Source organism: Semicossyphus pulcher, unplaced genomic scaffold (genome assembly GCF_022749685.1).
Source record: "Semicossyphus pulcher isolate SPU_LCO1_2020_fin unplaced genomic scaffold, fSemPul1.0.p SCAF_21, whole genome shotgun sequence".
Classification (NCBI taxonomy): Eukaryota; Metazoa; Chordata; class Actinopteri; order Labriformes; family Labridae; genus Semicossyphus; species Semicossyphus pulcher.
The window spans coordinates 15,934,864-15,960,195 of record NW_027211695.1 but is presented as its reverse complement, the minus strand read 5'-3'; the positions used below and the strand labels follow the sequence as shown (position 1 = coordinate 15,960,195).

The 25,332-nt window shown below is 37.8% G+C and overlaps 1 protein-coding gene across 1 annotated transcript; it reads right to left on the bottom strand.

The window, feature by feature from the left end:
* Positions 1-14,957: 14,957 nt before the first annotated feature.
* Positions 14,958-23,863, bottom strand: LOC138600824 (E3 ubiquitin-protein ligase TRIM39-like). The gene is made up of 10 exons (XM_069672340.1): positions 23,781-23,863; positions 21,879-22,109; positions 21,398-21,770; positions 20,942-21,037; positions 20,614-20,847; positions 20,342-20,489; positions 19,801-19,827; positions 19,631-19,695; positions 18,556-18,672; positions 14,958-17,464 (listed from the first exon to the last, which is right to left on the bottom strand). Exons 2-10 carry the CDS (start codon positions 22,103-22,105, stop codon positions 17,078-17,080), a joined length of 1,674 nt encoding a protein of 557 aa, XP_069528441.1. The 5' UTR covers positions 22,106-22,109; positions 23,781-23,863; the 3' UTR covers positions 14,958-17,077.
* Between the last annotated feature and the right edge of the window lie 1,469 nt (positions 23,864-25,332).

The following is a 25,332-nucleotide window of genomic DNA, read 5'->3' as shown; positions in this document are numbered from 1 at the left end:
GAGCTTTCAAACGATTATAGTGGAGTAAAAGTTAAAATATCTGCCTCCAAAATGTGGTAAGAGATTGATATTAATAATCACATTAAATAGAAGAACTCAGGTATAGTCGCTCAAAATTGTACCAACATCTAAAACACATTCTTGTCCTGGTATATCTTGAAAAACATGACCAAGCACACTTAAAGAAAATGAAATGAATGATTCTTACATTCTACCACGACTAAGGGACCTGAGTTGCAGACCCTCAAACATCCAGTAAATAACAGAATATTAATGGCTTGGCTGATTTCGCAGCACTTTACACCAACAGCTCTTTATTTCTGAGGCCAAAACATCATTATATGCCGACGATTCCATCTTTTTTCATGCACAACATTTAACACAATATAACACCAGAAAACATTAAAGTGGTAATCTCTTGCAGGAGCAGACTTCCCAGATATCCAGACAGTGTTGCATGTGTGACGTCCACGGTTGGCTCCGGTTGTAACTCTTGATTTTCCTGGCTGACGGTCGCTTTCCTTTTCAGACTGTTTGCCTTCATCTGAGCGTCGAGTTTGTTTCTTTTTCTTTGGATTTTCACTTATTGTTGAAGTTGTATCTGTAGTCATCCATCTTGCCCTTGTTTGTTCAGCCATAGTAGATTACTGTTTACTCGCAACACTTGCAGAGAGCGGAAAAGCAGCCGCTTAGCTCCGCCTACCCTCTCTGGCAGACCAACCACTGCTGGCTGATGGAGAACGCGTCACTAACTGGGCGCCGCTTGTGATTTTTTTCTGCGAAAGTCGCCACAGACACCCAGTCTGCACAGGCTTTCATTAGTGGGCCATCGGCTCAATCACCACTGTGTAACCTTAGTTGGCGATAGATAGTGACCTAATATATCTTAATGAATATCTTCGAGATTATTACTTTAACTATCGTTTTAACAACTTTTTTTCTTTATTTAACCAAGCAAAAGATCAGATTTATGTCTGAATTGAGTTTAAAATGTCGGTCATTAGTCATTAGTATACACAGAGGCTTATATTTCTAGCTCTGTCCACCAGTCAGTTACAGCTGAAGAAGCCTTTCAGATGAGAGGTGAAACGTCTTAAAAAACTTCAACCAAGTCCAGTTGCCTTTTGTTTCTCCTCACTTCATGATGTTAGAAAATTTCCTCATTTGTGTTTTGATTTAAAATCAGAGCTAGAATCTTTGACAGCTGGGATTGGCTCTAGCCCGCCTTCACCCTGAACAGGATAAGCGATGTAGATAGATGGATGGATGGAAGTTTTTGCTTGAAATTTTTCCTGTGTGAATCACTTCAGGCAGCAAGTATGAAATACATTCCTACAGTTGTGCTGCAATAGTAGCAAAGATTGCATTATCTACACAAGCTGTGGCCTACTTACATTAGCCTACCTCTAGATTAGAGAAGTACTTAACTTTTTGGTGAGAAGTTTAAGGACAAAATACACAGAGTATTGTAATGCGGCGGCAGCTGGATGAAACAGGACTCCACTTCCTCAATGATCGCCATTGTCTTTAACAAGTGGAACATAAAGCTAAACCCACATGCATTGAGATCAACCATAACAAAGAGGAGGGTGAATGCATTTTTGTGGAGTGTAAAATCTGATCTGGGCTCTCACGTTTCTCTCTTGATTGACAAGTTCATAGTTTTTATCTATAAGACAACACGTGACTGAATGAGTTCAACCTTGTTTTTGTTTTGTTAAAATGTACATTTCCTTGCAGTGGACGAAGTATTCAGCTCTTTTCTGAAGCAAAATTCACATAAATACGTCATCATAAGTGCATAAAACGTTCCCTTATTTTAGAATATGTACTCATCTGCACCAACATTTAAAACCTGACGAAGTAAACAACATTGATCACCTCATAGATGGTGTAAGCAGAAGATATTTGACAGCTAGTGAACAGCCAGTTCTTTATGTGTTTGAAGCCGCAACCTACATAGTTTTATCTGCCAAGACACACACGCACACCTGCAAGAAAACAAACACAGACCTTTTTAATCAGATGGCCCCAAGTATCGGGACACTCAGACTCTCTGTATTCATGTTCAACCTGCGAGACGGCCCTTTGTTTGAGCCGCTTTGTAACTTAGTCATGGAGGGATGCTTCTCTCACTGAGTCATCAAAAGAACACAATTGTGACAGACAGAACGCGACTGTTCTCACCAGCATGAACAATAAAATCTGTCATGTCTGAAAACTTACCATCTTTACTACTGTGCAATTTCATGCCGGTCTTTGTGACACGGTAATGTCTGAACAGGACATTCTCACAACAAGATCCAGATCTGCTGAACACCATGTCCCTAATCAGATTGTCCTTACTTGTACCGGTGAGGGCAGCGACACGTGTGAGGTATTTATTCCTTCACAAACTTTTACTTATGTTTCTTCCACTGTAATTCTTTCGTCAATTTCTGTATCGACTACAAGTTTGTAAAGAATAATTCAAGTGATTAAACTCATGAATTTATTTTGTTCAGTGCCAAAAGTTATACTGTACGTCTGTACCTCTGACAAAACCCTGATGAGCGCAAGGTAATCTTATCATGTTTATTTTTTAAACCTCACAACAGTCTGCATGTGTTCTCATATTTACCGATTATGTCCCCAAGATAATAAATAAATAATCTGCATCTGTTTTTCTTCTCAGTTGTTTTTGTTTGTCTTCAAACTCAAAGCTGCAACCGATGCTACGTACAAGAACAAAGGATGCGATGCATGATCCAATTAACCCACTAATGACTATCAACAAAATTTAGTATGTTAAGGAAAAGTCCCACAGATTTTTTTCTGTTGGAGGTGGAAATACAAAATTTGCTGTGGAAACTATAAATACATGTGGCTACACAAAACAAAATTAAAATTTTTGATTTTGAATATTTATCATACCTTAATTGGTTGACAAAGTTGTGTTTTTGTAAAAAATTCAAAAAAATCTCAAAAACAAGTTTAACAATAATTTGTCATGCTAAACTTACACTTACTTACTTACAACTTACACTGAATATATATAATATATACATATATATATATTATTGAAATTTAAGTTGTTCTGAATCCAATGATACCAAGCATTTGATTTAACTCCTGGTAGTTTTTTAGATACAGCCATTTCTGTAACGTACTATTTTTAGTTGATAGACACAAGGGTCGTCCGTTTTGGGTTTTTTTTTTTTACCAAAATGGAATGTAGTCTGATTAGCCGAAGCCCTTTGAGGTGCCTCAACCACTAGTAAACACATTTACACACAAACATACACATACAAAAACACATGCACACATACACACACAAAATCTCAGACACATGCACACACACACACTCTCACACTCACACACATTCAGGGGAGAGAACAAAGGCCATAACCAGACACTTGCTTGCAAACATCTTTGCTCTTTGAAATGCAGCTGCAGGAGGTTTTTTTTTAGTTATCTTGTTTGTAACTCAGTTGGTCACTGCCAGTCCAACTATTTTGGTAGGGTAGGGATGCTGGATATTGGATTTGTTGCTGATATCTGATATGCCGATATTTTACAACTCATTTAGCCAATTACTGATACCGATATTTTTTTCCCGCACACCTAATTGCAGAGATCATCAACTCTCTTCTGTATTGGAATTAGCACACAGTATAATGGTGATACTCTTATCACATTTGTTACACAGTCGGGGTGACGGGTTTTGAGATGGTTAATCAAGTTTGTAGTGTTGAAAGACTTTGCCTTGGCTCCTCCTCGCATCACCGAAGCTGAGCAGTCATTGCAAATAGCAGTTTTGCTATCTATTTCGGACACTTTGAAAAGCTTCCACACCACGGACATTTTGGCTTCTAACTCTCTCATGCTGCAGGTAGACACACGTGACGTCATCACGCTGCGCCGCGCAGGTCTTCTTCACGCCGGGGACATTGCGCCGAGGTCGGGCATTTAATCAAGTATGCAGCAGCCCATTATTTTATCGGTTAATTAAATCGGCAGATATCGGGGTGTTGGCCGATAACGATAACGTGCCGATAATATCGTGCATCACTATACTTTAGGAGTAAAATTTAAACTACTTTTTGTACAGATTTCAGAGGATTGTTTATTAATCGTGTAGTAGTAATAGTAGTAGTAGAGTGTGTGTGTGCGTATGTGTGTGTGTGTGTGCAAGTGTATGTGTGCGTGTATAAGTGACATGGATATTTAGTTTGGCTGAATTTGAGATTAAAATAGTCATGTTGTTTATACAGTAAACCCCATAGGACAACATAGAAACACCATAGAATACCAGGGAAAAGGTCCCTAATTTCTGCAAAATATGACTACTGGACAAAGAAAAAAGCAGTGGATTATCAAAATTATTTTTGAATATAAATTGTAAAAGTCTAGACTATGTGTGTATGAAGAATTATAAGGATGTGATATTCCTAACCTGTTGGTTTAGAGCGTTTTTTGTGAAAAATCAAAAAACCTGCTACCCCACAACTAAAAATCAAAACTAGAAATCATAAAATTCCACTGTGGACATTAATGGGTTAAGAAAACACAACATAAAATACTGAGAATGGTAGCAAAATGAGATTATTTCTTTTGTCCTATTTTAAGGTACGGGTGGCCGGAGCATTTTTGTCGATTTTCCAGATTATTCACCTTTTTTTTATGCAACAAAAATGAAGAAAGATACTTATGGTACTCTAAAGTTGTTATGTTGTGTACAACTCATCTGGAATAAACATCAAATATGGTTCCTGATCTGTTAACTTTTATGTTTATGTTATGTTATTCATCTGGTTATTTCTTTAAGATTCACTTGTATTGTAAATCTTCAAACAATTCATTTCCATGAAATTTTAGGAAGCGATCAACCTAACTAACACAGTTTGTTAAAATGCTGCTTGTGCAGTTGATACAGTACAACAATAAAAACACAACATGCCCTGTTACACTCAACATCTAAAAAGTGGGCTGTGTCCTATAAACCAGTACAACCAGTATGCCAGTATAAAATGCAGAGAGGTATTTTATTGTGTTACGGTACTGGTACTAACTAGCTAACTCGAACCCATTCGACCACTTTCATCCCACACTGCCTCGACCCTCATATCAGCTTATTACAAATAAACTACTTTTATACCGTACAATGGTGTGGTCTTGTTAGTGAAGTAAATGTTAACCTACTTAACTTAAGCATGTTAGGTTAAGTTAATATGTTACTCTCTTTAGACTCTTGTGCTGGGATTCCACAGGGCACGTGTCTAAGATTACAATACATTGTGTCCACGAGCTTCCGTCTATTTTACAGACAGCTTCAAATCCCATGAAGAGTGTTGTACAAGTGGAGTGTCTCTCCGATGTGATGACCTTGCTTAAATATTGTTAATTTGGAATCTCCTGTGAATTTCGTCATTGACGTTGTTTAATGTTTATGTTACGTTGAGATATATGATCACAGATTGCACAGGGTGTTGTATTTTAAAGGCTTTTGTAAGCTGATGTTACGACACATCTCTCCAGTTCAAATGACAGCTACATCTCTCAATTAAAAAAAATAAAAAATAAATGTTGTGAATGTGTGACGATACGTTTTAACATAGTCAACCACGGTTGGAGAGGAATTTAGGAGGTTGAGATAATGAGACCAATTAGTGAAGGAACACTGTGCTCCATCTGGCCTTTAACCAACCACTTAACCATCTCATTCAGTACAGCTAAAGTTAGCTGTGTCTTAATGTAGTTGTTTTAACTTCAAATATGGCTTCATGTCTTCTGAATGAATGCTCAATTTGGAAAAAGAATGTTATAAAAAATAGAAACATATAAACATTAGGTGGAAAAGAAGGTAAGATAAAATTGAGCAGAAATTATGTTTACAGTATTCATTGTCTTCGCTTAAGGCCAGTTCATTGTAAATATTCACGAGGATGCAGGTTGAAACTTACTACGTGCTGTGGTACTAAAACACATTTTCAACACTTAGTTTGTTTAAAGGATGCTTAACAACGAATCTTTTTTAGTAACATAATAAGGAGATGTTTAACCTGAATGCTCAATTTGGAAAAATAATGTGATAAAAAATGTAAAGAATCTTGTCATTGACGTTGTTTAATGTTTATGTTACGTTGAGATATATGATCACAGATTGCACAGGGTGTTGTATTTTAAAGGCTTTTGTAAGCTGATGTTACGACACATCTCTCCAGTTCAAATGACAGCTACATCTCTCAATTAAAAAAAAAAAAAAGAAATGTTGTGAATGTGTGACGATATGTTTTAACATAGTCAACCACGGTTGGAGAAGAATTTAGGAGGTTGAGATAATGACACCAATTTGTGAAGGAACACTGTGCTCCATCTGGCCTTTAGCCAACCACTTAACCATCTCATTCAGTACAGCTAAAGTTAGCTGTGTCTTAATGTAGTTGTTTTAACTTCAAATATGGCTTCATGTCTTCTGAATGAATGCTCAATTTGGAAAAAGAATGTTATAAAAAATAGAAACATATAAACATTAGGAGTTACATTGCTGGAAAAGAAGGTAAGATAAAATTGAGCAGAAATTATGTTTACAGTATTCATTGTCTTCGCTTAAGGCCAGTTCATTGTAAATATTCACGAGGATGCAGGTTGAAACTGAGTACGTGCTGTGGTACTAAAACACATTTTCAACACTTAGTTTGTTTAAAGGATGCTTAACAACGAATCTTTTTTAGTAACATAATAAGGAGATGTTTAACCTGAATGCTCAATTTGGAAAGATAATGTGATAAAAAATGTAAAGAATCTTGTCATTGACGTTGTTTAATGTTTATGTTACGTTGAGATATATGATCACAGATTGCACAGGGTGTTGTATTTTAAAGGCTTTTGTAAGCTGATGTTACGACACATCTCTCCAGTTCAAATGACAGCTACATCTCTCAATTAAAAAAATAAATAAATAAATGTTGTGAATGTGTGACGATACGTTTTAACATAGTCAACCACTGTTGGAGAAGAATTTAGGAGGTTGAGATAATGACACCAATTTGTGAAGGAACACTGTGCTCCATCTGGCCTTTAGCCAACCACTTAACCATCTCATTCAGTACTTTATATAATAAGTGCAGACTGAAGAAAAGATGCTTGATGTTATCTTGGGCAACCTGTCAAACCAAAGCAGCAAAATGGTCTATTTTTGGCACCCCTTCGTGTGAAAATCCTTTGAAAACACATCACTGTTGTTGCACAAGATCTTTGAAGCCATGCAAAAGGAAGTATGCCAATTACAGTAATCGTGTGAAAATACATGCTCTTATGTAACATGTTCATCTTAATGTGTCGCTAATTAGCCCCATAGAGTCTAGCCAGTGTTTGCCATTAGCTCTGTAACATTTCTATTTATAAGCTACCACATTATTAACTATAAAAGCAAGGCAACAGTTTTTCTCTGATGTCACACTCATCGTTGGAAGCTACCACACTGTGTCAAATATTGTGACAAACTGCTGCGTTCCAGGTACTTAGTCGTATAAATGTAGGGTATCTGACAATAGTTATCATTTAACTGCTTCTTGATGACTGAGCTACTGAACAGGCAATGGGTAGTGAACATTTTAACATTAAACAACATATTTTAAAACCCATTTGCTACGGTTCAACAACAGCTAATGCTAGCAACCTATCCTTACATAAGGTTAGCTAGAAAGTAAAAATCTGGGCGATAATATATTAGCCAGTAAGTAAATATTTAGCTTACATGACATTAGCTATAAAGTTAACACCTGCCTAATATTAAGTTAGCTAGTAAGTAAACACATAGCTTACATGACATTAGCTATAAAGTTAACACCAAGCTAATATTAAGTTAGCTATTAAGTAAAGACCTAGCTTACATTACATTAGCTAGAAAGTAAAGACCTAGCTTACATTACATTAGCTAGAAAGTAAAGACCTAGCTTACATTACATTAGCTATAAAGTAAACACCTAGCTAATGTTACATTAGCTAGAACGTAAAGACCTAGTTTACATTACATTAGCTATAAAGTAAAGACCTAGCTAAAGTTAGATTAGCTAAGCATTTAAGTTGTTCTAAATGTATGAAACAACCGAAAGTTAAAAAAAAAAGCTTTCAGCCACTTCATAGCAAACACTTATATCATCTAGTAAGTGGCTGAATGTTAAAGTTAGCTGTGTCTTAATGTAGTTGTTTTAACGTCAAATATGGCTTCATGTCTTCTGAATGAATGCTCAGTTTGGAAAAAGAATGTTATAAAAAATAGAAACTTTTTAAACATTAGGAGTTACATTGCTGGAAAAGAAGGTAAGATAAAATTGAGCACATATTATGTTTTCAGTGTTCACTGTCTTCGCTTAAGGCCAGTTCATTGTAAATATTCACAAGGATACAGGTTGAAACTTACTACGTGCTGTGGTACTAAAACACATTTTCAACACTGAGTATGTTTAAAGGAAGCTTAACACTGAATGTTTTCTAGTAACATAATAAGGATATGTTGTTAACTTATGTAATCTATGTTGTAATGTTCATTATTCTCCACCAAAATAGACAGAAAGAAGCATTGTATCAGAGCAGGAAAAAGGAAGCGATTGAACTGTCACACAAGTAATTAAAACCAATAAGTTACCGACGTGAACTCGAGACAGGGTTTTTCTGCCCAAATAAACAAACTTTTACATAAGGCAGGCCAGTTTTATTTCCTCATATAGTTCACTTGACATTCTTTGCAGCGCAAGTTGCATGCTTTTCTTACCAATAATGTATCAACTCATTGTTTCGTTTCTTCTGAAACTGGCTGTCACCTTCTCTGACCCGGAGTTGAGCTAAGCTGTGTCTTAATGTAGTCGTTTTAACCTGAATGCTCAATTTGGAAAAATAATGTGATAAAAAATGTAAAGAATCATTTAAACATTGAGAGTTACATTGCTGGAAAAGAAGATAAAAAAAAATAGAGCAGATTTGTAAAGGAACGATGAACTCCAACTGGCCTTTAGCCAATGACTTAACCATCTTATTCAGTATGTTATATAATAATTAAACGCTGGAGACAAGATGCTTGATGATACCTTGAACAACCTGTCCAACCAAAGCAGCGTAATGTCCTATTTTCGAAGCCACTTCGCGTTGGTATGTCATTGAAAACGCAATCAATCATCACCAGAATTGCAGATGTATTTTTAAATCTTCATCACACCTTGTGTTTTCCATATTTATGCCTATGTACAAGCTCTCATAATCACGATGTTTTAATGCACGTTCTTTTCGGCTACATGCTAATCATTCAGTTTTGGTTTACGAGAACCATAAACCTCTCAGAAGAGGGTGTTTGTTTTCAGATGTCACAATAAGTGACAACAGATCCCTCCACTCTGAATGCTATGTTACAACATTTTCATTTTGAGAATCAGAAGTTGGGCTTACCAAAAGTGTTGTGGTTAATTGCTCAAGTTTCTAAGGAACAATTTGCTTCATCTGGCCTTAAGCCAACAACATCACCATCTTATTCAGTATCTTATCGAAGAATTAAACACTTGAGAAAAGATGCTTGATGTTATCTTGAACAATCTGTCCGACCGAGAGAGCGAAATGTGCTATTTCGGTACCCCTTTCTGTGAGTATGTTGATGCGAACCATTGCAACGTCATCCCCAGAATTAGATACCTTTTGTTAGTGTACATGACTTCGCTAATAAGGCTTACATTAAAAGTGCTAGAATAAATGCTAATATATACCATGTTCATCTTCTAGTTTTGCTAATCAGCACCTTAAAGTTTAACTAAGCCTGATCATCATTTAAGTCGTTTTCAAGTATTGAGTTTAAAAACTTTCTGACGTTACTATTTATGTTGATGACCGTGTTTTCATACTTTGATTTAATGCACAGTCCAAATGGGTACGTGCTAACATTAGCATGCTAATAGGCTCACAGTAACTGTGCTAAAGTAAAGGCTAAAATTTTGCATGTTCATCCTCTTGTCTTCTGAAGCAACATAAAGTTTAGCTTACGTTTTTTTTTTATCAGTTTTTTCAAGTATTTTTAAAGATAAGAAAAAAAACAACTTAGTGTGTTATCGTGCTAGTGTTTGCTAACAAAACCGCAACGTTAACTGCATTTGTGCAGTACGCCTATGCTGGAAATCTTCAACTGTATAATTTGGAAGGCAGTGTGTCATTTTGGGAGTTATTGACCCTTGACCCATACCTAAAACCAGGTATGGTGACTTTTAAAAAAAAGTTATACATGCTAAGCTTTAGCAATTTAGCTTTTCCGTTGTGAGCATGCTGAGTTAGCATTTAGCTATATTTGTGATCCATTTTTTAAGATTCAAATCATCAGCAGAATTAAGGAGTTTGTGGACACAGACTGGGAAGCAATGTCAGAAAGCATTGCCGTGTTGTTGTCATTCAGCTTTATTTTTGGTTAATGATATGAAAAAAATTGTCTCATCTTTTTAACCTTGACAAATTAACCCCCTCACAGTGGCTCTTTGTTAGTTATAACAAACTAGTTATAACATCTTGAATTGAATTGAAATGTGAACCAAGAATGAAGTGGTTTAATCCTCACTTTTGGAATAAAAAAGGTGGTGAAATGTGTAATGTTTGGAGTTACAAGTTGTTTAAAAAGAAGGTAGGAGGGTGAAACAATTTGCTTTAACTGGCCTTCAGCCAACTGTTTAATCATCTTATGAAGTGCATTAAATGCACATATACTGTACAGTCATTGATGCTTGATGTTATCTAGAACAACCTGCTCACCCAAAACAGCATTATGTGCTATTTGTGTATGTAACTTAAAGAGAATTGCAACTTTTTCTTAATCCGTGTACGCTGAGTATTTATGATTTAAGTCAGTGTGCATATTTTGAGAAAATAGATTTATAGAAGTTCTGCACATTAAAGTGAGACTCTTCAGTAATGTCAGCATCACAGGTTGAGTGTTGACCTTGTTTTTTAAATGTTGCTTGTCGAGTGTAGCAGTGTAGCATGGGGATCACGTCGCCAACAATCTGTCATAGGGATTGTGCATCTTGGAACGTAACTACATATAATAAACGGGTTGCACCAGATTTTGAAGTCTGGGAAACAGAAACTTAAAGTAAGAAAAAAAAAAACACATTTTAAAACGATTTTCACTCCCTTTTATTGGAGTTGGATCTTAGTTGCTGTAAGATTTGTCCCTTTCTACTCTCGTTTACTCTTTTTTGCAAATCTAATCCCCCAATCTAACGGCCAGTACGTGACTCTATTACACTATCCATGAAAGCGAACCCTGCTGTACTCGATCTTTCTCACTCATAATTAATTGGACTATACATTCACATTCATAACTCCTAGAAAAGAAAAAGGCAACTTGACAGCTGGGCCTGACTGAGTACACAAACTGGTGTAGATTTAAATGTAACGGTTAATGGTCGTCATTAACTATTAAACAGATGGATGGATGGATATGTTTGTGCACATGCACGTTCTAAGTAGCAATACCGTACATTAATTGTCAGCAAAGGAAAGAGGAAATACTTTCTTTGTTGGGAACAAATGGACTAATTAAAAGAATCTAGATAAATCCTACATGTGTCCAATTGGTGGCGGTAAAGCGGCGCATTGGGCTCCAATACGCCACTAAAATACAACAGAAGAAAATGACCAGTCAAATCAATCGACAAGCAACATTTAAAAAACAAGGTCAACACTCAACCTATGATGCTGACATTACTGAAGAGTCTCACTTTATTTTGCAGGACTTCCCCTCTTTAAGAATATGAATCTATTTTCTCAAAATATGCACATTGACTTAAATCATAAATACTCAGCGTACACGGACTAAGAAAAAGTTCATGCAATTCTCTTTAAGTTACATACACAAATAGCACATAATGCTGTTTTGGTTGAGCAGGTTGTTCTAGATAACATCAAGCATCAATGACTGTACAGTATATGTGCATTTAATGCACTTCATAAGATGATTAAACAGTTGGCTGAAGGCCAGTTAAAGCAAATTGTTTCACCCTCCTACCTTCTTTTCAAACCACTTGTAACTCCAAACATTACACATTTCACCACCTTTTTTATTCCAAAAGTGAGGATTAAACCACTTCATTCTTGGTACACATTTCAATTCAATTCAAGATGTTATAACTAGTTTGTTATAACTAACACAGAGCCACTGTGAGGGGGTTAATTTATCAAGGTTAAAAAGATGAGACAATTTTTTTCATATCATGAACCAAAAATAAAGCTGAATGACAACAACACGGCAATGCTTTCTGACATTGCTTCCCAGTCTGTGTCCACAAACTCCTTAATTCTGCTGATGATTTGAATCTTAAAAAATGGATCACAAATGTAGCTAAATGCTAACTCAGCATGCTCACAATGGAAAAGCTAAATTGCCAAAGCTAAGCATGTATAACTTTTTTTAAAGTCACCATACCTGGTTTTAGGTATGGGTCAAGGGTCAATAACTCCCAAAATGACACACTGCCTTCCAAATTATACAGTTGAAGATTTCCAGCATAGGCGTACTGCACAAATGCAGTTAAAGTTGCGGTTTTGTTAGCAAACACTAGCACGCTAACACACTAAGTTGTTTTTTTCTTATCTTTAAAAGTACTTGAAAAAACTGATAAAAAACAAACGTAAGCTAAACTTTATGTTGCTTCAGAAGACAAGAGGATGAACATGCTAAATTTTAGCCTTTACTTTAGCACAGTTACTGTGAGCCTATTAGAATGCTAATGTTAGCATGCACCCATTTGGACTGTGCATTAAATCAAAGCTTATGCAGAAGTGCCAGAAACTGCAGTTCCAAGGGTGGCCACTTGAGGCTGGCTCCAAAGGTGAGTCAATCCCCATTAGACCCCATATTAAAATGTACAGCCGAGTTTACAGCTTATTTTCCTATTTATGACAACTGTATATTTTAACGTTCATTCTTTTAGCAGTAATTAGCAGGTATTGGTGTCTGTGCTCCCAGTACATGGCTCGTCAGCTTGTTGTTTTTTCTTATACAATGGCTTAATTTGGGAGTTGCGAATGTTTGCTTTCCACGCACAGAAGATGCGAAATCATAGTTATGTAACGCGGTGGTTTTCAGTAGCATAGTTTGAGTCATTCAACCGCTTACATTCCACAAGCTCTCTTAACGTCTTTAGTCTGATAAATAAACAACTCCAGTCAGCTTTCACCTCGCCTTTGCCAGCTAAAGAATTAGCCACAGGAAAAGCCTGTCTAGCGTTTGCCAACCCCTCGCTGCTCTTTAGCTCCAACCTTTTGTCCAAACAATTCTAACTGCAATTCAATCAGGAGAGAGCAGTAAATCAAGTAAGGAAGAACATTTATTTTGCAATGATGATGTGATAATGATCATGGTCAGAAGGCGCTTGGACTCTACGGGGAGATATGGTGATGGAAGGGTGTCGGCCCTGAACGGCCGCAAGATATATCCCCCCTTGGAGTCTGGACACTGGCTGTGGAGGTGTTGGCTGATGATGTCATCTGAGGCTGATTAGAAGATGAGCTGATGATGAAGACTGGGCGATGACGGGGAGGTGGAGGGCAGCAGCAATATGATAGGCGAACAATGAGGGTGTGCTGCAGAGCTATTGGACAGATGTGACCAGGTGATGAGAACAGCTGATGAGTACAGGAAAATGAGAGTGAGCATGCGCTAGGGGAGTGTGAGCGGAGTGACGTCACGGTGGCTTCATCCATCATACATATGGTCTATGTTCTAATTCAAATAAAGTTCCCAGTTTTGCAAAACTTTCGGTCAAACCGAATGATGAGTTTTCCAAAGCGGCAGCAACGTTTGAAGCTTCGGACGTCATCAGTCGCGTGATATTTTTCATTTGACACAAGCTTTGGTATGGAAACGAATGGAACAAGCTTCGGACCACATCTATCAGACATCAAGTCTTGGACACATACGTTTGAGCTGATGGTGGTGCTAGGTGAAAGGTCAAGGTATCACCAAAATCAGTAGGATTTCACCTCTGGGTATCATTAATCTCAGCGCCAAAGTCTGTGCATATCAATCAAATGGATGTGGAGATATATCCGTCACTGTCGTCATTGCCCTCTCTAAAGGCATACCGCTAGCATGGCTAAAAATGGAAGCATATTTATAGTGCCGTATATTTGTGCTTTTAAACCCCAACACTTCCTGTACAACACAAATTCTGTTACAAGCAATTCCAGACTGGACTCTTGTTCTGGCCAGTCAGGATGCAGTTGATGCATCCCAGTTCAGGGTCTCATGAGGCCTTTCCTGTTTCAAACGCTCGTCCAAATGCAGCCTACTTCTGTCCAAATTTATCCCTACCGGTCTGTCAGTTTGCAGCCCTCAGTATCCCCAAAATAAATGAAGTGCAGGACAATCAGGTGAGGACTCATATAACCTGGATTACCTGCACAACAAACACAGGACAAGAAAGAGAAACGAAACAAAGGGTGAAGTCAAAACCTTCAAACCTTGTTTTTTCAGCAGTAAAGCTGTCACTTAAGATTGAGCACTGAAACCCAACCCCTGGCATATATTTATATGTGTTGACAACTGATGCTTTGTATGCAGATGAGGTGAATAATAGACACAAGGTTCAGTGTGCATGAGTGTGCGTTAATGCTGCACAACCGGTCTTCACACACTCAGAGCTTTAGGTGAGCTGAGACAATTCAGCTGATATATTCATGAATAACATACGCCACCTGGTGGGTGTTTCAATTCAAAGCAGCTTGTATCTTCTGTAGCTCAGCTTCATTTGACACTTAAAGCTGCTTTTTATGTTTTTAAAGTTTCTCTCCTTGGTGCCCCCTTGTGGCCGTTTATATAATAGAACATTTTACACATTAAAGATTAATCTAATGGTTGCTTTTGCCACGTTCTGCAAAACTTGACTAAATAAAAACTTTAGAATGACACTTTTTTAAAATTGTTTAATGAAGTTTATTTAATTTACAGCACACTTATTTACGTCTGTTGTACATTATTAGCTTAAATCCTCAGAATAAAAAACACTACCATGTGGTAATTTCTCTTTTCTTCATAAATGTAAGCAAACATAACTGAAAAAAGACATTAATAATGCAAAAAGGTAAAACACTAACTGAAAGAAAAATTGTGTTAGTAGACAGGCACAACCTTTAAATGATATATGTCAAAAATACACCCACTATCTGTTATTTTTGCACACATATTTACAAAAAAGTTTCAAATACAAGGCTCTGACTAAATATTATAAACATCTCACAGAAACTGACGTGACAAATATTCCTTCACACGTCTTGTTAATGATTAATAGCAGCATTTGTCAGCTGGAGATAAACAGTTAAACATGTATAATGCATAAAAGAGATTTAGAATAAAGGAATGGATGTTAAACAATATCAAATCCACAGTTATAAACACGGCTTATATGAACTTCATACTTCTTATTTACAGAACCGGAGAAAGTATTTACAATGTTGTTAAATGTTCCCGCCCTAATTTAGTTTAACGTGTGCTCACAAATTTCTTAGGAATTTAGGAAGACACAAATAAAGAAAAACTTCTTTACCAGTTTCATTAAGACATAAAAAGAATAAAAAATACACTGCACACACAGAAACCATAATTACACAAACTTATACAAAACTTTTATTGCAAATATTGTCATTTTTACTCCTCGTAACGTATAATCGACAAATAAATTCTGTCAAAGATTTAGCTTATCCCCATAGACTGTATAAACAATAATAAGCTTATCCTAAATAGGCTTTATCCGGTTGTTAAGTGGTGACGTCACACCTCCGCATTAAGCTGTTTCCGGGTCCAAGCCGCTACAACACGTTCGGTTATCTGTTCATTGATCTCCATGTGTTTGTAACGTGTCCCTGACGTGTATGTTATTACAAATGGTAAAATATATCAACCACGACGGGACATTGTAAACGTTTGGCTTTTACCGGTGGATGCTTACCGTTAGCTAACCTTAGCTTAAAAGCATAGAAATTGTTGGCAACAGAAACATGAAGAAGTGGGTTCACAACAGGATGTTGTTTTAATTCAACAAGAGCACGTCGGCTGCAATTAATCCTCCGTGTAAGACTGAGATAAGTCTCGTCAGATTTACTCCCAAATTATTTGGTTTAACTTGTTAGCAAATGATTGGAGTTAGCCGAGCTAGCTTCTTGTACTAGTGTAAACCTTTACACTAGCAACAACCTTTATCTATTACAGTAATGGATGAGAAATATCCCCTTTTCCTCACGCTTGCGTTGTGTTTGATAACGTATTGGCGTCTTATTTACAAGTGCTCTGTAACAGAGAGCAGGGAGAATATTTTACAACTAAACTTCATAAAAGTAGCATTAAAAGACCTGCTCACATCTGAGCTACTACGGTCTGTTGTAATTTAGCCCCGGCCCGGTACCCATCACTTATAACTCGCTTACCCTCCAGAACCTGGTTGAACAAACATTATTGCTCATGGGCGTACAGATTTATAGCAGTCCTAGATGTTTTTATTATTAATACATTAACTAGAACATGGCATAACATCTGTAGAAGCCATCTTGCTAGCTTGCTAACAGCTAGTTCACCTCAATAATATAGCAAGCAGATGTAAGATAAACCTATCGCCGAATTACAGTGATGAACACATGACCTACAATAGTTTTCCCTGCCTTTGCAGTGAAGTGCATGTTTTCCTTTTTGCAGCGTTCCTTCCAGCTACATTTGCATGTTCAAAGCAGTAAATTTGCTCCTAAATTTGTTGGTCTTTTATATATTTTTTCTAAGTGCTTGTGTTTTCGGAAGTTCTGATCTCTCTACCTCTGTAGCAGGTTGTGAATTTGGGGATTTCAAGCAGACGTGGAGAAGTGTATCTGCCACAATGAGCAGCAGGTGGCGCTCCAACTGCAGTCCAACCAAGAGGACACACCACTTTAAAAGGGTAGGATGGTAACTGATTGATAGCTGTATTGGGGTTCATCTGTAATCTGTTATTTGCTATATAGACCTTATTTATTTATGTGGTAAATTTTCACAGCTTAGGAAATGTTCATGGACTTTGCCATCGGGGAAAGTGTGCCCTCTTTAAAATGACGAAGCCGCATCAGGAAACCCAACCTCCACTGGACAGATCACCAGCGGGGCGGTGTTTTTCCCGTGGTCATGGAGACAGGGGTTTAAGTACGGGTAGAGAGGCTCAATGAAGGTGCATCCGCTGTAAGTGTAAATGTGAGTCTTCGCTTCTGCATCGTAGAAGGACACGGAGCCTTGCTCGTAGTCCAGGAACACACCCACTTTCTGTGGGATAATCTGGAGTTGGAGGGTGATGGATGGGCCGGCGCAGGCGCTGAGACTGCCGCCCTTTCGCCGACAGATCGCCCAGTAACCGCTGTCAGGACGCACCGTGATGGCGCCCTTCCTGTTGATGGACTCCCTCGCCACGCCGAGATCCCAGTCTGTTTTATCTCCAACCTGAAACACAACATAAGATTAGGCAACCAAGGGAATAATTGATGCAAAAGAAATGTTATAAATGAAATGTCCAGCGCCAATTGTTTATCTTTATAGTTTAGCCTACGCAGGACAAAATTTTGGTCTTAAGTTAAAATCGAAGTTCTTAAACAGCATCATGAAACTTTTAGCTTTAAGGATCACTACAAAAATATAATTCAAATAAAATAAAAGAAACAGCCATGTACAATTAAATTTAAATGTAGGACTTAACCACAAAAAGATTGTAGTGTATATATTTAAATATGTATATAACGTGTGAGGTGTGAAGGTATAGACAGGTAATATTAAATATATATCCTGAGATGTAAAAAGGTTGTAAGCAGTAATTTATCAGCCATCAAGCCAGTGTGAAGCCAGTGCAATGCAAAAACATGAACTTGCTAAACAAGTAAATGAAGTTATAATCCAGTAAAAGTATGACAGCATTCTTTGGTTCTGTAGAAGATGGGAGTGAAATTCTGACTCCAGTCCTCGATAGACTTGTCTCGCTGCATTTTTTATTTATTTTCACAGCCAAGCAGAACACAAAGAAATGGCTCCACAACGTTAAATCCACAAGGGGGTGTGTAGAGTCATTCAGTCCCGTTGAGAGCACTCTGGGAGCAGGTACAATTTCAACTCTCACCCTGAAGGTGGCAGCAACTGTCTTTTGCAATTTTTTGATCCACTTCATGTGGAGGGGCCTTCATTCTTGCCTCCTGTACAAGTCAACTCTATGTTTGGTGGTACAGCTGCTGCTACAATTACTTAACATATGTCCTTCCTAAGATACTTTTATTCTGCATGTGCTATTCTTCTGCTTTATTAAAGCCATATCCCACTTAAAGGGAGTTTAAGCCCAACATTCCAACCCAAACATACTTGTTTCTGTTTGCACAATTAAATTAATAAAAAAAAAGGGCGACAGAAGTGTGAGATTTTGCGTAAAATTTAATCTTGACCTAACTACATTTGGAATTTTCAACAACGCATGTAAGTGCAGCACAAGTCTTTCAGAATGGTTAAGGTAACCTAGAGTCAATATTGTAATTCAACGTCAGATTTCCCACCTGAACCACCCAGTAGCTTCGTCCGGATGTGAAGCTTTGTTTTCCCAGAACGGAGACGCATGAGTCGAACCTGCGGGGGTCGTCGGGTAGAACGAGTTTCTGGGCTCCGAGGCTCACCTGTTGGAGATTTATCATCATTGTCAAAAACAACGCTGTTTTTCGGTTATCGGTGTCCATAACTGTTATGTTATCATTTTAAAACTTAAAAGTCTCTCAAAGGAATGAAAGTCTTTCGCCTCTTGCTGTGTTGTAGATCATGATAACAATATGGTGTTCAGGACTCTAAACTGGTCTTCACTAGTGTAGCGCTGGTATGAGGAACTATCAAAGCCAGTCTATCCAGGGATCTGGTGTCATGAGTTTTTCCTCTGAACTCAACTAAGAATGGTTACTTACAGAAGATAACAAGAGGTTATTAATGTAGGTGGTAAAGCATACTGACGCCAGCGAGACATAGTTGTTGCAGCTTCATTATATAACTCACAGAGATGAATGTGATAGCTAAGTTTGTAGTTCAACAAATGACACGCTGGCAGATTACCTACCGACACAGCATGGTGGATTGTATAATGGGTTTTCTGTGCTCGAAGGCGAAATAAACTTTGTGTCAGTTTAAATCCAATCAGATTTTTTGCCCAAATGTTTTATATGACTTTATAAAGAGTCTCACCAAACTCCTTTATATGTGAAATACTGCTCTGTAGCAGCATTAAGAGCAGGGACGGGTTGGAAAATTCATACACTTTGTATTTGTTGGGTTTGGAACAATCTGTGAAATAAAATAGAGGTAATCTAAATCAGACTGTAACCTGGCAAAGACCTGGTTTGAATGATTGAAGACGGTGTCATCAGCATAAAGAATGATACTTGAGTTCAGACTTTAAGAATAAATAATTATGTTAAAAGTAAACAGCATTGGGCCAGACATCGAACCTTGAGGAACACCTTTACAGACTATTTGATGTAGGGACTTGTTTGAAACACATAATCAACAACAGCCTGAACTCTACCTAAGAGATATGACTTGTCAGTTTGTAGTATACATCAGTCAGTGATCATACTGTCACACCCTTACCCGTTTTCCATCTGGGGAAAGAATCAGCCATCCTGCAGCAGTCGCAGGATCAAGACTCACATCCACTGGAGAGCAAGAGAATACATGGATTTTAGATAAATAATTAACCTAAATTTGCACAAGAAGTTGACTTAAGTTTTATTTTGAAGTCTTTCAATCCATACACATACCTGCATATTGATTTGTCATGCTGGCTTCTACAAAAGACAAAAAAAGAAATGTTGTCTGTGGTTAATTTTATCGCATGAAACAACGTTGTGCAGCAAAACTGTATGGTGCAGGTTGACACATATGAAAGGCTGAATGTACTATAGAGGTATTGTGGTTTCGTCCCATGTGACTGAAGGTTTAGCGACATACAAGTTTCAAAATATGACAAAAAGCTTTCAGGAAGTAAATGGTAAATGAACTGTACTTAAATAGCACTTTTGTAGCCTTCAGACAACTCACTTACACTGCATGTCACACTGACGGCAAAGGCCTAAGTGCCAATCTCCACTCAGTATCTATGCACATTCATGCGCGACAGCTATGCCTTCAGGGGCAATTTGGGGTTCAGTGTCTTGCCCAAGGACACTTCGACATGTGACTGTCGCAGTCAGGGATTCAACCCCCAACCATCTGATCAAGAGACGACCAACTCTACCACAGAGCCACAGCCGCCCCCAAGTACATATCCTCCGCAAAAACATCATTACAAGAGTTACTGACCTTCTGCTGACAGTTTCTTCTCCAGGTCATTGCAGACATCCACTAGCTTGGAGAAAGCTGCCCTAACTGTCCCAATGTAGTCTGCTGAGTTGACTCTGACCTTCGACCAGTTCCTTGTTCCCATTGGAGCACTCAAAGATGGAAAACTCTAACAGGAAGGCAGTGTGGACATTGCTTGTGAGTACAAAAAAGTATATATCTTCTCACCTTGGATTTATCGAATAAATGTTGAATGAATTTAGTAAATTCAAAACCTGAATTGAGTTTCCAACCTGTATGAGATGAAGAGGTTCCTCAGTGTGCTCAAGCTGCTGCAGCTCAGCGCGTCTTATGTGCAGTTCATTGATCTCCTGCTCCAGCTCTTTGAGAAGCCCCCCTGCTGTCCTCTCAGCTGCTTCCTGTTTCTCCTCGATGTCCTTGATGAGCAAAGCCTGGTTTGTCTCAATGGCACTTATCACCATGGTGGCGACCTGGACACTTTTCTGAATCTCTCTTTCTTTATTTACCTGTCGATAGTAGTAAATCACAATTATTTATTGTGCAACAATAAAACATTATAGATTAAAATGTATAGGTAGATCATTCAAATACAAGACGTACTCTGCTCAACTCCATTGAAGACTTGATCTCATCGTACTTTCTGAGTCTGCCTTGGATCCCCTGTTCAAACTCTGCATTGATCTTCCTCATCTGACACTGTAAGGGTTAAACACAAATTTGTCATCAGGAAGACTGTAAGGAATTTAAAAAGTTCTAATAATCTGCAGGCAAACTGAAAATATACAACAAATTGGATGGATATCGTGCAAGTCCGCGAGTTTGGTTGGATTGTTGGGTTGAACTAACACAATGGAATGTGTCGCTTTATGTAGCCAAGAACCTTTGTCGCCTAAACTCAAACAAACTGCCAACTTTCACAATGTTTACCACTTGTTTGTCTTGTATGCCTGTTGCTAGTATTCTTCAGCTTCATATATGGCGTTTGGACATCATTGAGACTTGCCCAATCTGTCGAGGATAAAATAAGGATATGGTTAAACAAACGTCTTTCCTCACCTTGATCTTCTTGCTCTCCTTCTCCATGGGAACAATCTTGTGGTGTTTGTGGTCCTTCTCTGTGCATTTCAAACAAACGGGTATCTGGTCTTGCTCGCAATACTTCTCCAGGAGCATGTTGTGATTTTTGCAGAGGTGACTGGTGATGAAGGTGGCTGGATCAGTCAGCATGTGCTTCGTCATCACTTGATCCTTCAGATGAGGTGCCAGGTGTACTTCACAGTATGACATCCGACAGACAAGGCACGACTTCAACGCTGTTATCTTGTTACCCTGGCAGACGTCACAGGGAACTTCCTCAGTCACTGAGGGTTGTTTTTGTATGGGCCCCTTTCTTGGAGGTAGCTTGTAATTTGGCTTGCCCTTCAAAGACCTTTTGATAAAATACAGGCCAGATTAATGAAAATTTAAGTGCCAGACAGAGTGATCTATTCTTAACATGTTTAAAATTTCAGACACGAAAATGAAAAAATCAACAAACTTTTTGAATTCCTCAGTGATATCTTTCAAGACGATGTTGATCCGGAGTTCTGGGCGGTTTCTGAAAGCCTCTTTGCAGAGGGGACACTCCGACTTATTTTTCGTATCCCAGAAGCGCTTGATGCATCGTAGGCAGAAATTGTGGCCACATGGGATGGAGACGGGGTTTTTGAAGATGTCCAGACAGATGCTGCACCCAAACTGCTCCTCGGACAGCGTAAGGGCCATGTTTCTGAAGAATAACACAATTTTACTCATTCTCTTTATAAGCAAATACTGAGTCCAGAAAAAGTAACTGGACAGGTTGAGTGGGCAAAAATATTTGAGGTATTTCAGGGACTTAACTTTGGAAGTTAAGTTAAATACAGATTAACCTAAATAAGGTAAGTAACTGCATTAAAAGAATTACATAATGTCATTATATGCAGATGACATCTTATTTTACGTGTCAAAAATACAAAACTATATGGTTCAAACTACCTAGTGCATTAGTACTTGATTTGACTGGTAGTTCTGGTTTTGCTCTGACCACATACACTACCAGTCAAACTTTTGACTGGTAGTGTAGCTTTCAAATTACATACAACAGACCCAATAGACAACAACAACATCCTCACACAAAAAATTATTAAAGTAATGTGAGTATCAAAAGCTATTTCAAAGAACTTCGTACTTGTTTAGTTCTTTCTTAATTACGATTGGATGAACCAATTTGATATAATATTCTAAACACAAACTATGCATGGGCTACATTTGATGTCGTCATAAAGACAGTTGGCCATTGAAAACCATTACAACAGGTACTTACAAAATGTGTTGTAGCCCATGTTTAATAGGGTTGAATCACCAAAACAGTTCATTTATTTTTAATTGATGTAATTATCCACTTTAATGGAGTTAGCTCTACTGAAAACAGATGACAACAGATGAAGGCAGATTCTCCACAGGCGATTATATTAACATTTAATTTGTAGTCTTATTTAGTTTTTTATAGTCCAAATATTTGTATCATTATATCCTTCATATTGCGGTAATTGTTTTGACGACTACATATTGTTGTAGTGCTTCGCCATCGGTGCATCATTTGCACCCAAAATTAAACCTGCCATATTTGTTGCTCTTACAAACTGTTGGATGTCCAAAATCATTAATACAGCAGAAGCAAACAGCTTCACTCAACACCAGGAGGGGATTTTCTCAAACCAGTTGACTGAGTTGGAATTAAAGCCTTCTGACTGTGGGAACAGGATGGTTTTAGAGATAAAATGTACCGCGAGTTGAAGGAATGTCGCCACACAGGTGAAATTGGAGAAGCAGTTCATACAACATTTCTAGAAACATAATCTGTAAAGTAGAAACACATTAAGGTAAGATTGTCCTAATGGTGCATTTGGCGTAGGTCAAAACTTAAAGTCAACACTGAGGTCATATTGTAGCCTCACCCACAATCCTTTATTAAACCTCACTTTGGATTTCAAAACATTCACCGCATGTTACAAACGTCAAGTTGAGGCATCAATAGGACCTGGGTTGTTTCAGGAAAAGGTCATTGTTCTGGGTTAAATAATTATTTAGGACTTATGGTTAAACACAAGACTCCAGCCCTGGCCTCCTTGGTGAAAATCCTGTGCTTGCTTGACCCATCCAGCCAAAATTCTCCTTCTCTTAATTCTGTTTATACTTAGTCACCTGACTTCCTTTAAACTTTCTTTGTGCGTGCTTGAAATATATTTACAAATGAACGACATCTGTTTGAAAGTTGTGCAGTTTTAGATTTTAAAAAAGTTCATTTATGTACTTAAACGTGCTCATTTTGTAATTTTTTTAAACAATTGCAGTGAGATTAGGTTGTACAGTATACAAAACGTTATGCTACATATTCCAATAAAAAAAACATTCTTACCTGTGTAGGGTGACAGACAAAGACTCCTTAGCAGAAATGTGTCCACAGTTGTACGTACACAGTCAAAAACAACTTCTTCCTCCAATACAGGAGAGCCAAGTGTAAAAGCAAAAGTTCCTCCCACACTGACATTTGTCAAAGAGTTCAACAGGTAATTCTGGTTCTTCCTCTTAGTCTTATCCATTTAAAGTCCTTCATTGCAGCTGCTGCTCCTTTTCACAAATTGATCAATTATCACATGGACTATGTTACTGGGAGAGGTGATTTCCAGGAGCAAGAAGGGCTCCGTGACAAACATTTGCAGGATGAGTTACATTTCAAGGAGCATGATGCAAGTTGTGGCCTCCGGTGTGGCTGGATTCTCACTTTTTGCAGCAAACTTTTCAAATCAAATTTTATTTGGTAGCGGCAAATCATAACCAAAGTTATCGCAAGACACTTTAGAAAAAAGCAGGTCTAGACCATACTCTTTGTTATTTAGAGAGGGACCCAACATGAATCACCATGAGTAGCACTTAGCAACATTCGGCACATTGGCAAGAAAAAACATCCTTTAACAGGCAGAAACCTCGAGCAGAACCAGACTCATGTTGAACAGCCATATGCCTCGACTGGATGGGCCGAAAAGTGGGATACAGGGAGATGGAGGATAGAGACAGGCAAAGAGAGCAACAACAACATATGTTCTTGTTACATCAACAACAACAACAACAGATAATACATACTTGTGGTTACAATGCCAATAATAATGGTACAAATGTGTAAAAATGAGCTAGAACATTATAGTCATGATGAAAGGCTGATAATAATAAACGAGGCAGCTATGATACTAAAGCAAAAATGCAAAAACTAAATCTAAAATGGTACACTATGTGTTGGCTTTTGTCTTGTGTGTCCAGGTAGTTGATTATAGAGAGATTATAACTCGGAAGAACTGGTTGTCAACATCTAAACCAAGTTCATACATAAATCATTGGGGACAAACTGGTTTTTGGGCTACTTGAACTTGTGCGGTGAAAGATTGAACGGATATATCGTTTTTGAGGCCGACCTTACCAACCCTAACCAAGGTCAATAGCTTTGTAGTAATCATAACCAAGCCGTAACCAATCAACCAGTTCTGTACAGAGCTGGATCGTGATTGCGATAATGACTTTTGTAGTTTGTGCTTTTTAGGGAATAGTTCCCAAAACCATTTGGACATATTTTATGATACATTTCCAAAAACAGCACAGATTTAAATGTGAATTTTATTATGTTTAAAAACAATTTCAGGTCGTTGGTTCATCTTTGAGGCATCATTAAATATAAACGTGAACATCTTGTCACGGTTTGGGTAAAAAAAAAAGGAAAAGGACCCATTTGCAGACAATTGTAAAAAGTTTAATAAACTAAAGCAAAAATGCAAAAACAAATCTAAAATCCAACAAAAGACAAAACAAAACGGTAGAACAAAAGTCTAACTGCCCAAGTAAAAGAATAATCCAAAGGGGAAAAACAGAAACACATGGGAGCAACAAGGAAACAGGTTAATTTCAAAGTATCACAGGAA

Coding starts and splice junctions, on each gene's coding strand:
- LOC138600824 (XM_069672340.1), bottom strand. CDS start 22,105: ATGGCCCTTACGCTGTCCGAGGAGCAGTTTGGGTGCAGCATCTGTCTG. Junction 20,490..20,613: donor AACCTCTTCATCTCATACAG/GTTGGAAACTCA, acceptor CCTTCCTGTTAG/AGTTTTCCATCTTTGAGTGC. Junction 19,828..20,341: donor GAAGAAACTGTCAGCAGAAG/GTCAGTAACTCT, acceptor TGTCTTTTGTAG/AAGCCAGCATGACAAATCAA.